The 19,022-nt window shown below is 38.4% G+C and overlaps 1 protein-coding gene across 1 annotated transcript; it reads left to right on the top strand.

Annotated features, from left to right (window-relative positions):
- The first annotated feature begins 215 nt into the window (after positions 1–215).
- On the top strand, positions 216–18,260 carry LOC309503360 (tripartite motif-containing protein 16-like). The gene is made up of 6 exons (XM_082176160.1): positions 216–878; positions 1,192–1,287; positions 1,375–1,608; positions 16,735–16,894; positions 17,045–17,092; positions 17,332–18,260. The coding sequence occupies exons 1-6, from the start codon at positions 306–308 to the stop codon at positions 17,904–17,906; spliced, it is 1,686 nt and encodes a 561-aa protein (XP_082032286.1). The 5' UTR covers positions 216–305; the 3' UTR covers positions 17,907–18,260.
- The last annotated feature ends 762 nt before the right edge of the window (positions 18,261–19,022 follow it).

Raw genomic sequence — 19,022 nt, 5'->3', positions numbered from 1 at the left:
GATTACTTACAATGTGAAAGTTCTAAATACATATAAAAGATAACTAATTTGTTTAATTTAAATTTACCCTTCTCAAATCAATTAATTATTTTGAGCATAAGGGTTTACATTGAATGTTTTTGCATTTACTGTTGTAGAATCTAAACTCAGCAGGAATGAGGCTTTATGAGGGTTTATAGACTTGATAAACCTGTTTTGCACACGTCACTCAAACACAGAACCAGGAAGCAGGAAGAGTTCGGGAAAGAGAGACTAAAGTGCAGTTGAGCTGTTGTGTGTTTGTGTCTCAGTATTCATGCAGTAAAATGGCAGAAGCCAGATTTTCTCAGGATGAGTTCCTGTGTCCAGTGTGTCTGGATCTCCTGAAGGATCCAGTTGCCATTCCCTGTGGACACAGTTACTGTAAGATCTGTATTACAGGCTGCTGGGATCAGGAGGATCAGATGAGAGTCTACAGCTGCCCTCAGTGCAGACAGACCTTCAGTCCAAGACCTGCTTTAGCTAAAAACACCATGCTGGCTGAAGTGGTGGAGAAACTGAAGAAGACTAAACTTCCTGCTGACTGTTACGCTGGAGCTGGACATGTGCAGTGTGACGTCTGTACTGGAAGAAAACACAAAGCCGTCAAGTCCTGTCTGCTGTGTCTGATCTCTTACTGTCAAAGTCACCTTGAACAGCATGAGAGTTTGTTTAAAGGAAAGAGACACAATTTGACTGATGCCACTGGACGACTGCAGGAGATGATCTGCCAAACACACGATAAACTCCTTGAGGTTTTCTGTCGCACTGACCAGAAGTTTATATGTGTGCTGTGTTTGATGGACGAACATAAAAACCACAACACTGTCTCAGCTGCAGCACAGAGGACAGAGAAACAGGTATGAAACTACACACTGGTGAAATAATGTTGACACTGTTTATATTGGCACCATATGATCAGGAAACATCATTCACACTGCAGACGTCACAGAAGTGAACAGCAGCTGTAAGTGGACTTTCACTGCTGAGCGTATTTGAGCTTCACATTTAACTTTCATATTGAACTTAACAGAAAATATGAATTAAAAAAATGATATATAAAAAAATGGTGAAAATACACCATAAACATTTATCAACACAAACATGATACTCTTCACATGATGATATAGTGCCAGTATAAAGTCCCATCTGTGTTACTGGTTTGTGCTGCAGAAGCAGCTGAAGGAGACGCAGAGGTCGTTCCAGCAGAGGATCCAGCAGAGAGAGAAAGATCTTCAGCAGCTGAGAGAGGCTGTAGAGTCTCATAAGGTGAGTCTGGAGAAGAAGAGAAGTTTGAGAAGTCTCAGTCAGGACTCACTGAAGCTCACTGTGTGATTGTGATGTGTGTCCTAACAGCGCTCTGCACACACAGCAGTGGAGGACAGTGAGAGGATCTTCACTGAGCTCATCCGCTCCATTGAGAGAAGCCGCTCTGAGGCGACACAGCGGATCAGAGATCAGGAAAAGACTGCAGTGAGTCGAGCTGAAGAACGACTGGAGCGACTGGAGCAGGAGATCAATGATCTGAGGAGGAGAGACGCTGAGCTGGAGCAGCTTTCACACACACAGGATCACATACATTTCCTGCAGGTAACAGAGATCGAGAAGAACAGGACAATATGATTTTTTTGTTATTTAAAGAGCGCGTTACTAATATGCGCCTATAGGCGGGTCCACAACGCTAGAACACTTTGTCCTGTAGATGGTTTGCTTGCACTTTAACCTCGCGCACGAGCAGATCCGTTTCCTCACTAGAGAAGCGTTCAGTTTTTCCGCTTGCAAATTCCTCCATGTAAATAGTGAATCCGTCATGATGCGAACGCAACTGGCTTTTAAAGGGAATGAGAGATGAGACTCTGACTGGTTTATTTCACGTTACGCCCAAAACACACCCATTACTCATTAAGAGAATAGGAACGACCCTTTTAGACCATGAGCCGGGAGTGCCGACCATTTTTCCTGTCGTTAAACTAGGAAAAGTGGATTCGGACACGCTCTAAGTGCACTTGCACTGTGTGTTTTAGACCATGAGCTTAGATTGTTAAAATAGGGCCCATAATGTATTGGAGTTAAATGATGACAGAGTTGATCAAACGATAAAAGCTTGATCATCAAGGTATTCTTTTTGTAACAGACTTTTAAGAAATTGAATAGCTTCTCCCACTCTACAAATCAATGCTCCAACTGCAGAAATGAAAGTGATAATTATTTTTTGACAACGGTAAAAAGTAGCAGTGCACCGGTGATGACTTGAGCTCATCAGTCCACAGTAACCAGGGTCTGAAATAGCCCTATTGTGGCACTGACCACACAAAACATACAGTAGTGGCCAAAAGTGATGTGTTGAATTTCTTTTTTTAAATGACCCTACAAGTTTGATTAAACCATCAAATTATGAGGATTTAAAAAAATATATATATATATTTATATTTTTAATATATTAAAATATGAGGGAAGAACAAAACACTAAACTTGGTGAAGGTGTTTATCTGACAAAATTATTTCCAGTCAATTCATCTTTATTTGTTACAGTGCTTTTTACAATACAGACTGTTTCAAAGCAGCTTTATATTGATTACAGGAAAATAATGCAACAAAGTTAGATTTGGCTGTACAGCAGATCTAGAAGAATATTGTCCAGCTTAAGTGAGTTCAGTGTTGATTCATTTCCATTGTAAAAATCATTAGTTATCTATTTAGTTAATTTATCTATACAGCCGCTCTGGAGAAAACAGTGATGTCATCGTCCAGCTCAGTTCAGTTCTCAGACAACGGTGTCAGTGCAGGCAGATCTATAATATTGATGAATATTAAGTGACAAAAAAGGCAAACTACAGCTGCAGGTTTTAGAAAAACTAAAAAGCTCACAGGAAAAAATAATAATAATCATACATTGTCTGCAACATAGTCAGTTGTTAATATTTCATCGTCCTCTCTTGTTTTTTCATGTGTTCATAATTTCTTTGTATGACAGCCTGGCTAAAATTATGTCTGTACAATTTGGCATGTTTCATTGTTATCAAAAATAAACTGTTGACTTCCAGCACAATATGCTTACAAAATCTTTGACACATTTTAATACTATTTGAATAAAGCAGTGGTTCCCTAACCTGTCCTGGAGGACCCCCAACACTGCACGTTTTCTTTGTCTCCCTAATCAAACACACCTTGTTCAACTCATAAGCTCATTATCACATGGGTTAATGAGCTGATGAGTTGAATCAGGTGTGTTTGATTAAGGAGACAAAGAAAACGTGCAGTTGTGGGGGTACTCTAGGACAGGTTTGGGAACCACTGCAATAAAGGGTGAATCTGTCAGTTTTCCTTTGCCAGACATCACTTTTGGCCACTTATGGCAGTTCATTGACTTTCCAACTGTTCTTCAAATCTTGCAGCAAAATCAAGCCACTTTTATGAGGATTTCGGGTTTCCCTGGAGTTGTTGATGGAACTCATGTTCGCATAATTGATCCAACTATAAATGAGGAGACATATATTAATTGAAAAGGATTCCACAGCATCAATACTAATTTGTGATCATTTTGCACAATGCAAATAATATATATATATATATATATATATATATATATATATATATATATATATATTAACGTTTCTGTGTCTTAATTAAATGTTTTTATTATAATTACATTAAATGATTGGTGTCATGCTGCAGTGACCTCAACCCTTGCAGGCTCACTATTGCACGTGCACATGAAGGGGGGTGTGGGGGATGGAGGAGAGAGAAGCATGAAGAGGGAAGTTAGCTAGAGGAGAGATGTCCTAGACAACGACTAACGTTAAAATTGTATATTCTTGAGAATTTTTACATGGCTGACACATGGGATGAGGAGGAGGGAGGGTCTAGCTAGCCTCCGTTTTGTTTGACAATACTTCAAACGTCAACAAGAAGTGACGTCACCCAACATCGCTTAGAGCACCTTTAAGACAAAGCTTAAGACTATTCTTAAGAGCATTTCTGAGAAGTTTTATATACGGGCCCAGGATCATAGTGGACTTGAGCAAGAGACTCTCAGAGAAACATTTCATGAGAGCAGAATGAGCCGCAGACTGAAGTGTTGATCTGTGTGTTCGGTTATTATAGAATCATCAGTCAGACTCTCATCTGATCATCTTCACTCACATTTCAACTTTTTTACATCTTTTTTCCTCCTGATTTCTTATATAATGGTGAAATCCGTGAATTTGATGAGAGCAATTTGAATAATATTCATCAAAGTTGCATCAGATGATTTTAAAACTTGACAGAATTGACAGTATTTTCATAATTGTTTGCCTTTAACATGTTGATGAATTTGACCATGAAGACCCTAAACATGAAGTCTGTATATTAGCAATGCTTCAACATACTGAAACCACACAAAACCTGACCTTGGGATCGTGTCCTGACGCCCGTTTCACACATACTCCGTTTGCAGTGCGGATGCAGTGCGTATTTTTTTACGTACCCATGTTAACAGGTTAGAGCTTTCACACTGCACGCGGATGCGGTCCGTTTATCCGTTCCAGGGGTCTCATTTATAAACGTGGCGTACGCACAAAACGGGGCTGAAAATGTGCGGACGCCACTTCCGACGCATAAGTTGTGATTTATAAAAAGAAAATTGACGGGAAAATTTGCGCACCTGCACGCAAACTCTGACCCATGCGTACGAACGTTTTGGAGATGGAGCAGTTTGGCGACACCGATGGTGAGCTGGAGTAAAGTCTTTTTGGTCACTTTTAGACAGAAATTCAAAAAAAAAAATTAAACATATACAGAAAGATAATACAAATATAATTTCACTCACCAAGCCTGTCACTTGAAGCAAATATCCATCCATGTCCACGCCAGCGAGCGCATTGGGCCGTTTAGTGAAATTGACGTAAATAATAGTTTAAATTAATAAAATAATGATTTAAACTATGTTTTACTTCTGATATAAACATTTAGATTAAATATGCCATTCAAATTAATGGAGTTAAACACTTAAACATGAAATCATTACTGAGAAGTTACAAAACTTTTTATATTCAAAATCAATCAATAGAAATATTTGTTGTGGATTCGATGCATCTGAACACTTTTCCTCTGGCATGTTGTGTTTTAATGTTTTAACCACAGAGATAATTGCTTATCATGATCATACCAAATTGTCTGAGAAAATAGTTTCGTGCAAATAATGCCCAAGGCCTATCTGTTTCCTTTAAAAATATAAATCAATTAAAAATACAATTTGGCCAGTGGAAAAGATTGAGAAAAACTTTCTCTGAAATGTATTTTACACTATTTGATGTATGTATTACAAAAAAACAAGGCAAGGATAGGCAACTACTTGATTTTTATTAATGTAATGTGTCTTGTACCGTTAAACGTTATCACGTGGATGAATAATCATATGCAAATGATATGTAGATGAGGATCTGCATAGTAAAACTAGGCGTTGTAAGCTCCATATATGGTTATTTCGGGGAGGAGACGCATGTGCGCACAATCTTCCGCTGACTGGGATTTATAAAGTGAATTCTGCGCAGGTTCTGGCGTACGAACGCTTTTATAAGTCTGATTTTTTTTTTTGCGTACGCCATTTTTGGCTTTCGGGCGCACGTACACTTTTAGTAAGGTTCCTACGCACAGTTTTATAAATGAGACCCCAGGGGCCTCATGTACAAAGACTTGCGTTGAATTCATACTAAAACATTGCGTACGGACAAAGCTGTAAATGTGCGTACGCACAAAAAAAAACAGATGTATGAATCTCTGCGGACGAAGGATCCCACTCATATTCTCTTTGTACATCCCAATTAACGTAAAATTGAGCGCACATGCACGAGCACAACGCCCCACCCAGTCTCCTCCCTTAATTTAATTAATTTAAATATGGTAATGAGTCCACTTTGGCAAAAGAAAGCAGTAAGAAAATGGCGGCAAGAAACGAAACTTTACAGAAAGTGAATTGGAGGGAAAAAAAAATTTAAAAAAAGTATTTGGAACTTTTTCCTCCGGAATTAATAACAAAAGGAAAAAAAATATGAGTGGGAGAGTTTGGCTGATGCCGTCAATGCGGTGGGATCTGAAAGTCGCACTGTAGAGTAGACTGAGTACAGTTGAGACACTTTTTGCGTTTTGATTTTTCACACAAAAATAGACACTGAAAAGAAGTTAATTTCCACATGACACGCCACATGACATTTCATTAGCATATAGCATATCAATCAATAATACCCACAAGTAGTTTATATTTTCCACAATTAGCTCATAAAATTAAGGTGCTTTTTGTCTCAACTTTGTCTCAACTGTACCCATATGTGGTGCATTGTACAGTTGAGACACCCATTTTTAATGATGTGAAGGTAACTAACCATTCATTGTAAATATAAAAAATAAAGACAAATAAAGAAAATAACAATTGGGCAACATTTTTGTTTATTCATCCATTTATATTCATTCATTTTATTTAAATTAGCACTGGTTAAAATGTATAAAGCAGGAACAAGATATGTAACAATATTTATTAATAATACACGGTTTAAATATCACAAATATCAAATTTTATTTTCATTTGCGTCCTATGCTGGCTAATTACGACGTTTAAACTGTTATAATAACACTGAATAACTAAACAGTGTGTTTCCTAATAGAACTCTATCGGGGGTACAGTAGATATGTGTCTCAACTATCCCCCACTGGCCACCTCGCACATTTCTCTAGATTTTGCAATTACCTTGCATGACACAATACAATGAAATATGACCATTTTTAGGGCACAGAATAACGTTTGTGGTGATACCAGTTATGTTCAACAGTCACATAAGGATAATAAGCTATTCATTGTGGAGAGTGCATGGTGAAGTGAACGTCATCTGAGAAAAAACAACAACAACTTTTCCCGATATTTTCGGTTCGGAGATGCGTCCATTGTTCAAATTTCCCACGATCAAAGAGGACACTAATACACACGTGCACAGCAAAAATCACACAACTTGTGCTTGCTGCGAACGCAAGTTATTTAAGGTGTCTCAACTGTACACATGTCTCAAATGTACACAGTCTATAAATGACCTTAAAAAGAAATGGTCTGATATAAAGGTGGACATTATATCAGAATATAATAATATAACATTATATCAGAAAATCAGACTCACACCTCACACCCGCTCTGATGTGCACTTCACACATCCACCATCACCTCCTGCAACCCCTCTCCTCCCCCCTTCTGCCATCCAACCTGAGCTTAAGGTCTGTGTGGAGGACGTGAGCCGAGTCTTCAAAAAACAGAAGACTAGGAAAGCTTCAGGCCCAGACGGCATCTCATCTGCTTGTCTAAAAGCCTGCGCTGACCAACTGGCCCCAGTCTTCATGCAGATCTTCAACAGATCATTGGAGCAGTGTGAAGTTCCCTGCTGCTTCAAACGCTCCACTATCATTCCGGTTCCCAAAAAACCTAAAATCACTGGACTTAATGACTACAGACCTGTCGCTCTCACGTCTGTGGTCATGAAGTCGTTTGAAAGATTGGTGTTGGCCTATCTGAAGGACATCACTGGACCCCTGCTGGATCCCTTTCAGTTTGCTTACAGAGCAAACAGGTCTGTGGATGATGCAGTCAACATGGGACTGCACTATATCCTGCAACATCTTGAAGGACCTGGGACTTATGCACGGATCTTATTTGTGGACTTCAGTTTGGCCTTCAATACCATCATCCCTGATCTTCTCACAGCCAAACTGACTCAGCTCTCCATGCCATCCTCAATCTGTCAGTGCCACTGCAAGCACCACTTCACATTTTCTTCAGGAAATGTACATTCTAGTTCTTCTTCTTCTTATTATTTTTCTGACCACACATTTTTAGACACTAACTCCTCCTAGACCGTTCAAGCTACATACTCCAAACTCGGGTCAGACCTTCATACTGTTCTGACTTGAGTTGCTATATCTTTTCAGACTGATTTGACTGATTTGAACTAACTAATCCATCTTTCTTTCTTTCTTTCTTTCTTTCTTTCTTTCTTTCTTTCTTTCTAACTAATCCATCTTTCTTTCTAACTAATATATCTTTCTTTCTTTCATTCTAACTAATCTTTCTTTCTCTTTCTTTCTTTCTTTCTTTCTTTCTAAATAAATAATCTATCTTTCTATCTAATCTTTCTTTCTTTCTTTCTTTCTAACTAATATATCTTTCTTTCTTTCTTCTAACTAATCTAGCTTTCTTTCTTTCTAACTAATCTATCTTTCTTTCTTTCTATTAATCTATCTTTCTTTCTTTCTAACTAATCTATCTTTCTATCTAATCTTTCTTTCTTTCTAACTAATCTATCTTTCTTTCTTTCATTCTAACTAATCTATCTTTCTTTCTTTCTAACTAATCTATCTTTCTATCTAATCTCTTTCTTTCTAACTAATCCATCTTTCTTTCTAACTAACCAATCCATCTTTCTTTCTTTCTGACTAATCTATCTTTCTTTCTTTCATTCTAACTAATCTATCTTTCTTTCTTTCTTTCCAACCTATTATATCTATTTCTCCTTCTATCTAATCTATATTTCTTTCTAACTAATCTATCTTTCTTTCTTTCTAACTAATCCATCTTTCTTTCTTTCTTTCTTTCTTTCTAACTAATCAATCTTTTTTCTTTCTCTCTTACTAATCTATCTTTCTTTCTTTCTTTCTTTCTTTCTTTCTTTCTTTCTAACTAATCAGTCTTTCTTTCTTTCATTCTAACTAATCAGTCTTCCTTTCTTTCTTTTTAACCAGCCCATCTATCTGTCACAGTGTGAGACTGTTTTGTGTTATTGTATTGTATTAGTGTTGTTCCCTGAGTTGCCACCAGATGTCTCTTCCCCTCACTGTCATATGTATCATGAACTGCATTTCCCATACTCCTGTCTGTTAATCATTGATCATTTGTCACCAGCTGTTTCCCATTAACCTGCATATATAAGCTGTGTCTTTGTGTGTCTTTTGCTGGTTCATTGTTTGATGTCACTGGTTGTTCTGTTGCCTTCTCTGTGTCACCTGTTTGGATTATCATTTTGTGTACGGCTGTGAGTTTATGTTTTTATTAAACACTGTTAACCTGCAAATCCTTCTCCTCATTTGATACCGTGACAGAATGAACCAGCCATTAAGGAAGGAGCGGGTTATCAGCCACAGGAGTTATCTGTAGCTGGAGTTATTTTTGTATCACTGCTATGGATCTGACACAGGAGAGCAACTTGGAGCGGGTGAGAGAGGCACTGAGTACCAGGGTGGCGGATTTGCAACAACAGCTCCTGTTGTTGCAGAGTGGTTCCGTGTCGCCCACACCATCCATTTCCCCCAACCCCACGGAGTTGAGTGGTCAGCCGGAGCCTAGCACGGACTTCCCTGAGAGATACGCTGGTGAGCCTAAGTTATGTGAAGACTTTATTAATCAGTGTTCTCTGCATCTAGATGTGCATCACAGGACTTTCGAAACTGAGGAATCGAAAGTAGCGTTCGTGCTACTGCTGCTGACCGGTCCAGCAGCCACATGGGGAACAGAGGTGTGGGAGAGACGGGACCCATGCTGTGCCTCTTTCAAGGCACTTACCGGGGAGATGATTCGGGTCTTTTCCAAGACTAAGGTGAATTCTTCTCGGAGGTCAGGGAGGAGACCCCGTCCAAGCAATTTTTTGAGGGGAGGTAGTGCGCACCGGTCGTTGTGTGTTGGGACTCTGGGCCTGCGGGAATACACACCCGAGTCATATCACAAGATGGTTGCCACACCTGAGCCTCTTCACAAGATGGCTGCCACACCCGAGCCAATTATGGATGTAACGAGTGCTAGAGACATGATTGTTTCACTCTTTCCCGAGCGTCGGCCACGAGAGAGGGAGATGGAGAGGAGACCCAAGCCTATTCACAAGATGGCTGCCGCACCAGAGCCACTTCACAAGATGGCTGCCGCACCAGAGCCACTTCACAGGATGGCTGCCTCACCTTTCTCTCCTATCCATGCCAGAACCCAGCGTCTGAGGTCTAGTCTGGCAGAGACTCCATTAGGGTCAGTGCGGAGGGCTGGCCTTCCAACCCCGATGCCGGTTTTCACGAGGGCCACTGCCAAGCCTGCACCCGCCCTCAAAATGGCCGCCGCCAAGCCAGCAGCAGTACCCAAGATGGCTGTCACTATGCCTGCGCCTATTTTTGAGACTGCTGGGGTTATACCTGCCCCTACACTCCAGATGGCTGTTGTCTCAGCGTCACCTGTTCTAAGGAGGGCTATCATCATGCCTGCACCTGTTCTCAGGAAGGCACCAGAGGTATGTTCATTGGACTCAGTATTTCCTGTGTTTACCATGGCTCTGTGGTGTGTGTGGTCTGCTTTCTGCTCTTCTGTTCAGCAAGATGTCTCTCAAGCCCATGAACCTGAATCGGCCGTTAAGTCTGAATCGGAGTCTCTTGAACTTCCTGTCACGGCTGAGAGGTCTGAGCCTGAGTCTCTTGCACTTCCTGTCACGACGGAGAGGTCTGAACCTGAGTCTACTGTACTTCCTGTCACGGCTGAGGAAGATGAACCTGAGTCTCTTGCACCTCCTGTCACGGCTGAGGAATATGAACCTGAATCTCTTGCACTTTCTGTCACGGCAGAGAGGTCTGAACCTGAGTCTACTGCACTTCCTGTCACAGCTGAGAGGTCTGAACATGAGTCTACTGCACTTCCTGTCACGACTGAAAGTCTCTCCGTCCTGCCCAAGATGGATGACTCCGAGGTCTCTGAACTCTCTGCCTGGCCCAAGATGGCCGATTCTGAGCTTCTTGAACTCTCTGCCCGGCCCAAGATGGACGTCCCCGAGCTCCTTGAACTCTCTGCCTGGCCCAAGATGGCCGACCCCAAGCTAGTTGAACTGTCTGCCCTAGCTAACCTGGCCCATAGGGCCTCTTGTGCTTTTTTGCCCAGGTTCTTGTTACCGCCAGCACCACCATGGGTTGCAGCTCGGCTCTGGTGTCTGGAGATGCCTGCAGCACCACCCTGGTCTCCAGCGCCGTTCTGGTCTCTGGTCCCGCCTGCGGCCCCGCCCTGGCTCCCTGCACCGCCTGCGGCCCCGCCCTGGCTCCCGGCACCGCCTGCGGCCCCGCCCTGGCTCCCTGCACCGCCTGCGGCCCCGCCCTGGCTCCCTGCACCGCCTGCGGCCCCGCCCTGGGGTTCTAGACCCTCCATCCCTCCCCCAGATCCACCTCCGTTCCTCCACCCACCTGAACTTTTGTGCTTGGTCTTATGGAGTGTCTGGAAGCCACTCCTTTTAGGGGGGAGTACTGTCACAGTGTGAGACTGTTTTGTGTTATTGTATTGTATTAGTGTTGTTTCCTGAGTTGCCACCAGATGTCTCTTCCCCTCACTGTCATATGTATCATTAACTGCATTTCCCATACTCCTGTCTGTTAATCATTGATCATTTGTCACCAGCTGTTTCCCATTAACCTGCATATATAAGCTGTGTCTTTGTGTGTCTTTTGCTGGTTCATTGTTTGATGTCACTGGTTGTTCTGTTGCCTTCTCTGTGTCACCTGTTTGGATTATCATTTTGTGTACGGCTGTGAGTTTATGTTTTTATTAAACACTGTTAACCTGTAAATCCTTCTCCTCATTTGATACGTGACACTATCTTTCTTGCTAAATAATGTTTCTTTCTTTCTTTCTTTCTTTCTTTCTTTCTTTCTTTCTTTCTTTCTTTCTTTCTAACTAATCTATCTTTCTTTCTTTCTTTCTTTCTTTCTTTCTTTCTTTCTTTCTTTCTTTCTAACTAATCTATCTTTCTTTCTTTCATTCTAACTAATAAATTTTTCTTTCTTTCTTTCATTCTAACTAATAAATTTTTCTTTCTTTCTTTCTTTCTTTCTTTCATTCTAACTAATCTATCTTTCTTTCTTTCATTCTAACTAATCTATCTTTCTTTCTTTCATTCTAACTAATCTATCTTTCTTTCTTTCATTCTAACTAATCAATCTTTCTTTCTTTCATTCTAACTAATCAGTCTTTCTTTCTATCTTTTTAAATAATCCATCTTTCTTTCTTTCTTTCTTTCTAACTAATCAATTTTTCTTTCTTTCTAACTAATCAGTCTTTCTTTCTTTCATTCTAACTAATCAGTCTTTCTTTCTATCTTTTTAAATAATCTTTCTTTCTTTCTTTCTTTCTTTCTTTATTTCTAACTAATCAATTTTTCTTTCTCTCTTACTAATCTATCTTTATTTCTTTCTAACTAATCAGTCTTTCTTTCTTTCATTCTAACTAATCAGTCTTTCTTTCTATCTTTTTAAATAATCCATCTTTCTATCTAATCCATCTTTCTTTCTAACTAATCTATCTTTCTTTCTTTCTTTCTTTCTAACTAATCCATCTTTCTTTATTTTTAACTAACTTACTAATCCATCTTTCTTTCTTTCTTTCTTTCTTTTCTTTCTTACTAATTAATCTTTCTTTCTTTCTAACTAATCCATCTTTCTTTCTTTCTTTCTTTCTTTCTTTCTAACTAATCCATCTTTCTTTCTTTCTTTCTTTCTAACTAATCCTCCTTTCTTTATTTCTTTCTTTCTAACTAATCCATCTTTCTTTCTTTCTTTTTTCCAACTAATCTTTCTTTCTTTCTCTTTCTTTCTAACTAATCAATTTTTCCTTCTTTTCTTCTAACTAATCTATTTTTCTTTCTTTTTAACTAATCCATCCATCTTTCTTTATTTCTAACTAATCCATCCATCTTTCTAAATAACTAATCTACCTTTCTTTCTTTCTTTCTTTCTTTTTTCATTCTTTCTTTCTTTCTTTCTTTCTTTCTTTCTTTCTTTCTTTCTTTCTAACTAATCTTTCTTTCTTTCTTTCTAACTAATCTTTCTTTCTTTCTTTCTTTCTAACTAATCTTTCTTTCTAATCTATCTTTCTAACTAATCTTTCTTTTTAACTTATCTTTCTTTCTTTCTTTCTTTCTATCTAATCTATCTTTCTTTCTTTCTAACTAATCGTTCTTTCTTTTTCTTTCTAACTAATCTTTTTTCTTTCTTTCTAATCTTTCTTTCTTTTTCTTTCTAACTAATCTTTTTTCTTTCTTTCTAACTATTCTTTCTTTCTAACTAATGTATCAATCAAAAGTTAAACTACTTTAAACTTCAAACTACTTAAAACTTCTAGCTACTTTTAACTTCTTCAAACTCTCTGGTCCGGCTTTCTCAAGCCAACTTAAAGTTTGTCTCAACAAACTTTTTTTTTCTAGTTGTATTTGTATTTGTATATGTGCACTGGAAGCTTCAGTACCAAGAAAAATTCCTTGAGGGTGCAAGCACACTTGGCAATAAAGCTCTTTCTGATTCTGATTCTGATTAAACCAAAGCTGTCATTGCCATAGACTAAGGGTTGTATCAATTTGCATATGCTTTTATATGTTCTTACTTAATTGCATAATTGATAGAGTATTCCCATAAGGCTCATGTGACAATCATAGACTGTAAAAAAAGATGGACGACGCCCCTTCGCTCTCTTCCATTGATCAGAACTGAAGCCACCAGAATCCCGATATGGCACTGACATATTGGAACTTGAGTCTGCGCAGTAGCGATTTCGAGACCAGACCTTCGCAGTTGTGAGCAGAAAGTAAAGCCGCGAAATCAACGCTCCGCCCTCACTCTCGCAGAATGCACTCAGGGAGAGTGGATTCTGCACACTTTTTTAAAAATTGATTGCAGTACGACAAGAGGCTTGTTAAAATAAAGTAAATACAATCTCCTCAGTCCTCCGAAGATCCCGAAAAAAATGTCTGTTGGTGCTTCAGTGACTACTTCGCTCAGAGAACCTGTCAATCACAGCTGTCAATCATGAAGTTACACCACCGCATCACGTAACTAACTAAAAACCAAATAATTTTTTAAACAGACACTTGAACTTACATCAGTGTGATAAAAACGACAGCAAATGAAAGAAACCACCTTTGGAAAAAAGATATTTGAAGTGTATTTAATTGTTTAGTTGGTCTCACGTCCCGTTGAATATCGGGGGGCGATCGAGATGTTTTGGCTTCACTTTTCAGGGCTTGTGCGGCACGCTTGGTGACAATATATGTCAATTATTTTATAAATTGCAAATTAATTAAAGTTTTTGTGCGTACGCAAGATTGATACATGAGGCCCCAGGTGCGGTGCGTACTGCGTATACAGCAGTGCAGATATCGTTTCTGCATCGAGTCTATTTTTGCTGTGCTGCACACGCTGAATTAAAGTGGCAGCGCATGTTTCGTGGTCAAAATGAACACAGATTGACCTGAAAATGTAGTCATTTCACCATAAATGTTTTTAATTAAATAGGCTACTACTTTTTCCACTTTAAGACCGGGGTAAAGCAAGGAAAATCGCAATGCTGAGACGTTAAGACCGGGGTAAATCAAGGGAAAATACAATTTACCTCAACAAGACGACATAATGAACAACACTCGTCTCATTCATGGAGGTGGAAAAACAAGTTCTTTGTGACATGCAAGATTTATTGTATTAAAATTTAAATGGAAATGAAAAGGCATGAGAGTCGGCTGCTTTTGTCAATTTTAAGTTTTAATTTAAAATGTTTGCGATTTTTATATAAGTAGCCTACATGGTTAAATATTTGATCACTTGTTTGAGGAACTTAATATAAGTATAAGTAGGCCTAATGCATTGAATAATAGTCCTACATTGTTTAAATTGTGTTTAAATGTGCATATGTCTATTAAAGAGTGTATGCGTACAAAGAGAATTGCTGAGACGTTAAGACCGGGGTAAATCAAGGGAAATACAATTTACTTAAACAAGGCGACATCATGAACAACACTCGTCTCGTCTCATTCGTGGAGGTGGAAAAACAAGATCCTGTGACATGCAAGATTTATTGTAAAGATTTAACTTATGCAAAAGAAAGGGTATGAGTCTGCTGTTTTTGTCTTTTTCAAGTTTTAATTTAGAATGTAGGCTATGCGATTTTAATATAAGTACATGGTTAAATATTTTACCACTTGCTTGAGCAACTTAATAAATAATTATATATAAGTATTGCATTGAATAATACGTTGTTTAAATTGTGTTTAAACGTGAATACGTCCATTAAACAGTGTATATGTGTACAAAGAGAATCACAATGCTGACACAACTTTTTTTAAATAAAAGTTGCTGATAACTTCTGGATTTGAAATACAAATAGTATGTATTTGTGGTATAGCAGCGGATCAGTTACGCACTGCAAACGCAGCATATGTGAAGGCACTATTGCATGTGCTGCTCCTGGACCGCATACACACTGCAACACGTACTGCAACACGTATTGCACACGCACTGCACACGGAGTGTGTGTGAAACGGGCGTAAGAGTCCTTGTGGATTTCAGGGCCGTTTCGGAACATTTTGCCCCTTTCCAAAACTTACACACTGAAAACTTAAATAGCAACGTTTGTAAGCATTGATATGATACTTTTTTAAAGTTTTTTTTTGTTGTTTTTTACAAATTATAGGAATAATTTGTTTCTTAACATTGAAATGATTCCCAACTGATGTACATTCATAATTTTTTTTCTGCTCTCATATTGGTTGTAGGAACAACATTAGTGTTCGGTTGTTCAGCGTAGTTTGTTAGCAATGAAATTTTCACAGGTTCCAGTTCACAGTATCCAAATCTAAACTCATTTATAGTAAACTGATTGCAGTTTACTTCTATTGAGATTTCTAGTTGATCATTTCTCTCTCCTCATCACTAGCTGCCCGACCACTAATAAAAAACCTCGCTCTGTATTCACTCCATGTCAAAATTAATTCAGTGTGCTTTTAAATAAAGCCAATCTCTAGACACACGATGTGTTCAACGAAAAATAAATGGACAATGTTTAGAATAAAATGAGAAAGTTTATATTGTTTTCTTTAATAAAACAACAGTATTGTTTCTTCACTTTTAATAATGAAACAGTAGCCTATTATTTTTTCAATAAAACTTAAAGTGCTTTATTAAAAGTTAAATTACCCCAAATCCAAGCATATATTAAATTATTGTTTAGTACTTCACACTTCACAGTAAATTAAATTAACAAAGACAAAAATATCACATATTAATGCCTTTTCATCACACAAATATGAATTTAGCAAACTTGCCCTTTAATTCTGTGAATAAAACAAAGATTTTAATGACATTCCCAGTGTATTAAACTTGTTTAGAGTCCAATGTACACAATATAATACAGCTAATATGGAGATTGATGCATTTGATCAGGATAATGATTAATTATTTATATTTAATGTGAGAGAGATGTTGGTATATTACTGACCTCTAGATTTTATTTCCACATCTAAATTAATGACTTTTATGTTTCCTGGACAATTGTGTTTTTTTTTTTGGTGTGTGTTTTTTTGCTTTATTTCACTGTTGCTGTCATACATTTTTTTTAACATATTTCAAAACACACTAAACATTTGTATTTATGATCGCAGTATTTCTAATAAAATGATGTATTTCTCAAGCTAATATTGAGCTTAAATTGATTTCCTAGGAAGTTCACATATAGTGTAAAAGGCAAACGCTGGAACTTTTGTCTCTAATGTCACATAATGAATATGAGAAGAATGAAGCTGATGCTGTGAAAGTGCTGGATTGAGGAGAGTTACTAAAGATCAACAGGAGCCGCACAAATCTGACAGTAGAGCAGGTTATTGATGAAGTGTGGAGGTGATGAGCTTTGATTTCTGTTTTCTCTAGAGTTTCCAGTCTCTCTCAGCTCCTCCTGAATCTACAGACGTAAATGACAATCTCTTCAGTTCTCTCTCCTCTTTTGATGGCGTGAGAGAATCTGTCCTTCAGCTGAGAGAAAAACTGGAGGATTTGTGCAAAGAGGAGCTGAAGAAGATCTCTGACAGAGGTAAAGTCCTGGAGATTCTGCTCTCAGAAATGATCCTCCATCATCTCAGATCATGTAGAAGATCATATTAGAAATGTCTTAGGAACGGATGCAGGGATCATTTTCTCTTGACATGATAATCACACTCTTCATGTCTGTTGATTTCCACAGGCACTTTCTCCAACATTGTTCCCAGGACCAGGAACGACTTCCTACAATGTAAGTCACTGAGAAAACAAGCAGAAAAACTCACTGAGTGTGTTCATGTTCTTCCTGGAGAAGTGAAAGAAAACATGACAGAAGAGTTTTAGAGTTGATCATGTAAATGATGATTTGCTCAGGATATCTGGTAAACTGCACTGAGACACTGATGATATATTGAACATGAAGAGTTCAGATACATTAAAAGATCAGACAGATTCATAATTCCTGATTCTGATGTGTTTGATCTCCATCAGATTCCCATCAGCTCAATCTGGATCTGAACACAGTGAATAAACTCCTCTATCTGTCTGACAGGAACAGAGTGATTACTGACACTTTACTAGAGGAGTCGTATCCTGATCATCCAGACAGATTTGATCATTATGCTCAGGTGTTGTGTAGAGAGAGTGTGTGTGGACGCTGTTACTGGGAGATTGAGTGCAGTGGTGAATATGTGTGTATATCAGTGTCATATAAGAGCATCAGCAGGAAGGGACGGGGTAAAGAGTGTGTGTTTGGATATAATGATCAGTCTTGGAGTTTGTTCTGCTCTTCCTCCAGTTACTCATTCATACACAATAACATAAAGACTAAACTCCCTGTAAAGCCCATCAGCAGTAGAACAGGAGTGTGTGTGGATCACAGTAGAATAGGAGTGTGTGTGGATCACAGTAGAATAGGAGTTTATGTGGATCACAGTGCAGGAACTCTGTCCTTCTACAGCGTCTCTGACACAATGAGCCTCATCCACACAGTCCAGACCACATTCACTCAACCGCTCTATCCTGGGTTTATGGTTTGTAATATTGGATCATCGGTGAAACTGTGATGATGAATCAGGATAGATTGTAGAGAGATTCTACCCATAATACTTTGAGCTGCATGATAAATCATAAACACTTATGTTATATAGTCTCTTACTTTCTCTTTATTACATTAATACTACAGCTGAGCTTCTGTCAGTGAAATAACATGTTCAGATTATGGTTGAGTAAGTGCTGAGCTTGAAGCTGATATAATATTCCCCGCTAAACTCATAACAATATTGTTTTGTCTCATTATCTCTTATGTGTGCCTTGTGTATATGTGAATGTGGATAAATATATGCATATGTGTGAATGTGTGTCTATTTCTTTGCTCTTTTGTTCATGAAAAGCTAAATAAAAAGTTATGTAAAAAGAAACTCCACACATCAATTTCCCTTCAGAATGAAAGTAGAAATCACTCACACAACAGCTATGTCCCAATTCAGGGGTTGCATCCTTCGAAGGACGCACCGATACTTGTTTAAAGGGGAAAGTATAGCAAATTGCATCTTCCCAATTCAAAGGCTCCTTCAAAATCCTTCTTTTCCCGTGAATGCAGGATACATCAGAAGGATCCTTCGCAGCCTTGCCTACCCCAGAATTCATTGTGCACCGGAGACGAAATGGCCAGATTACACTTTTAAATGTAAGTATTGGGTTTCAATTTAATCAAGTAATCTAATTTATCAAAATGCTAAAAATGAATAATAATAATAATAATAATAATAATGAATACAATAAAGGTTCAAATGTTGACTTATATGTTACCAAGTATGTGATTTTATATAGGATAGTGTAACCCAGGTCACTAAATAATTAAAATAGAAACTTCAGAAATAAAAATGCTCTATATGTAAAAATAATTGTATCTACAGGGTGGGCCATTTATATGGATACACCGTGGTGGCATGGGAGTGGTTGGTGATATTGAGGTCCTGTTTGTGGCACATTAGTATATGTCATGGTCACCACCCATCTTGAGGAGTTTGCCCCCTCACATGTACTGGTGTGCCACAAACGGGACTTTGGTGTCACCAGCCATTCCCATGTTGTTGCGGTGTATCCATATAAATGGCCCACCCTGTATATTACTCCAAATGTAATTATAATTATAGGAGAAATAATTATAAAAATAATTA

The sequence above is a fragment of the Leuciscus leuciscus genome (genome assembly GCF_965113295.1).
Source record: "Leuciscus leuciscus genome assembly, chromosome: 7".
Taxonomy (NCBI): Eukaryota; Metazoa; Chordata; class Actinopteri; order Cypriniformes; family Leuciscidae; genus Leuciscus; species Leuciscus leuciscus.
The sequence above is the reverse complement of the archived record's forward strand: the minus strand, read 5'-3'. Positions and strand labels throughout refer to the sequence as shown.

Coding starts and splice junctions, on each gene's coding strand:
- LOC309503360 (XM_082176160.1), top strand. CDS start 306: ATGGCAGAAGCCAGATTTTCTCAGGATGAGTTCCTGTGTCCAGTGTGT. Junction 16,895..17,044: donor GAAGAAGATCTCTGACAGAG/GTAAAGTCCTGG, acceptor TGATTTCCACAG/GCACTTTCTCCAACATTGTT. Junction 17,093..17,331: donor CAGGAACGACTTCCTACAAT/GTAAGTCACTGA, acceptor GATCTCCATCAG/ATTCCCATCAGCTCAATCTG.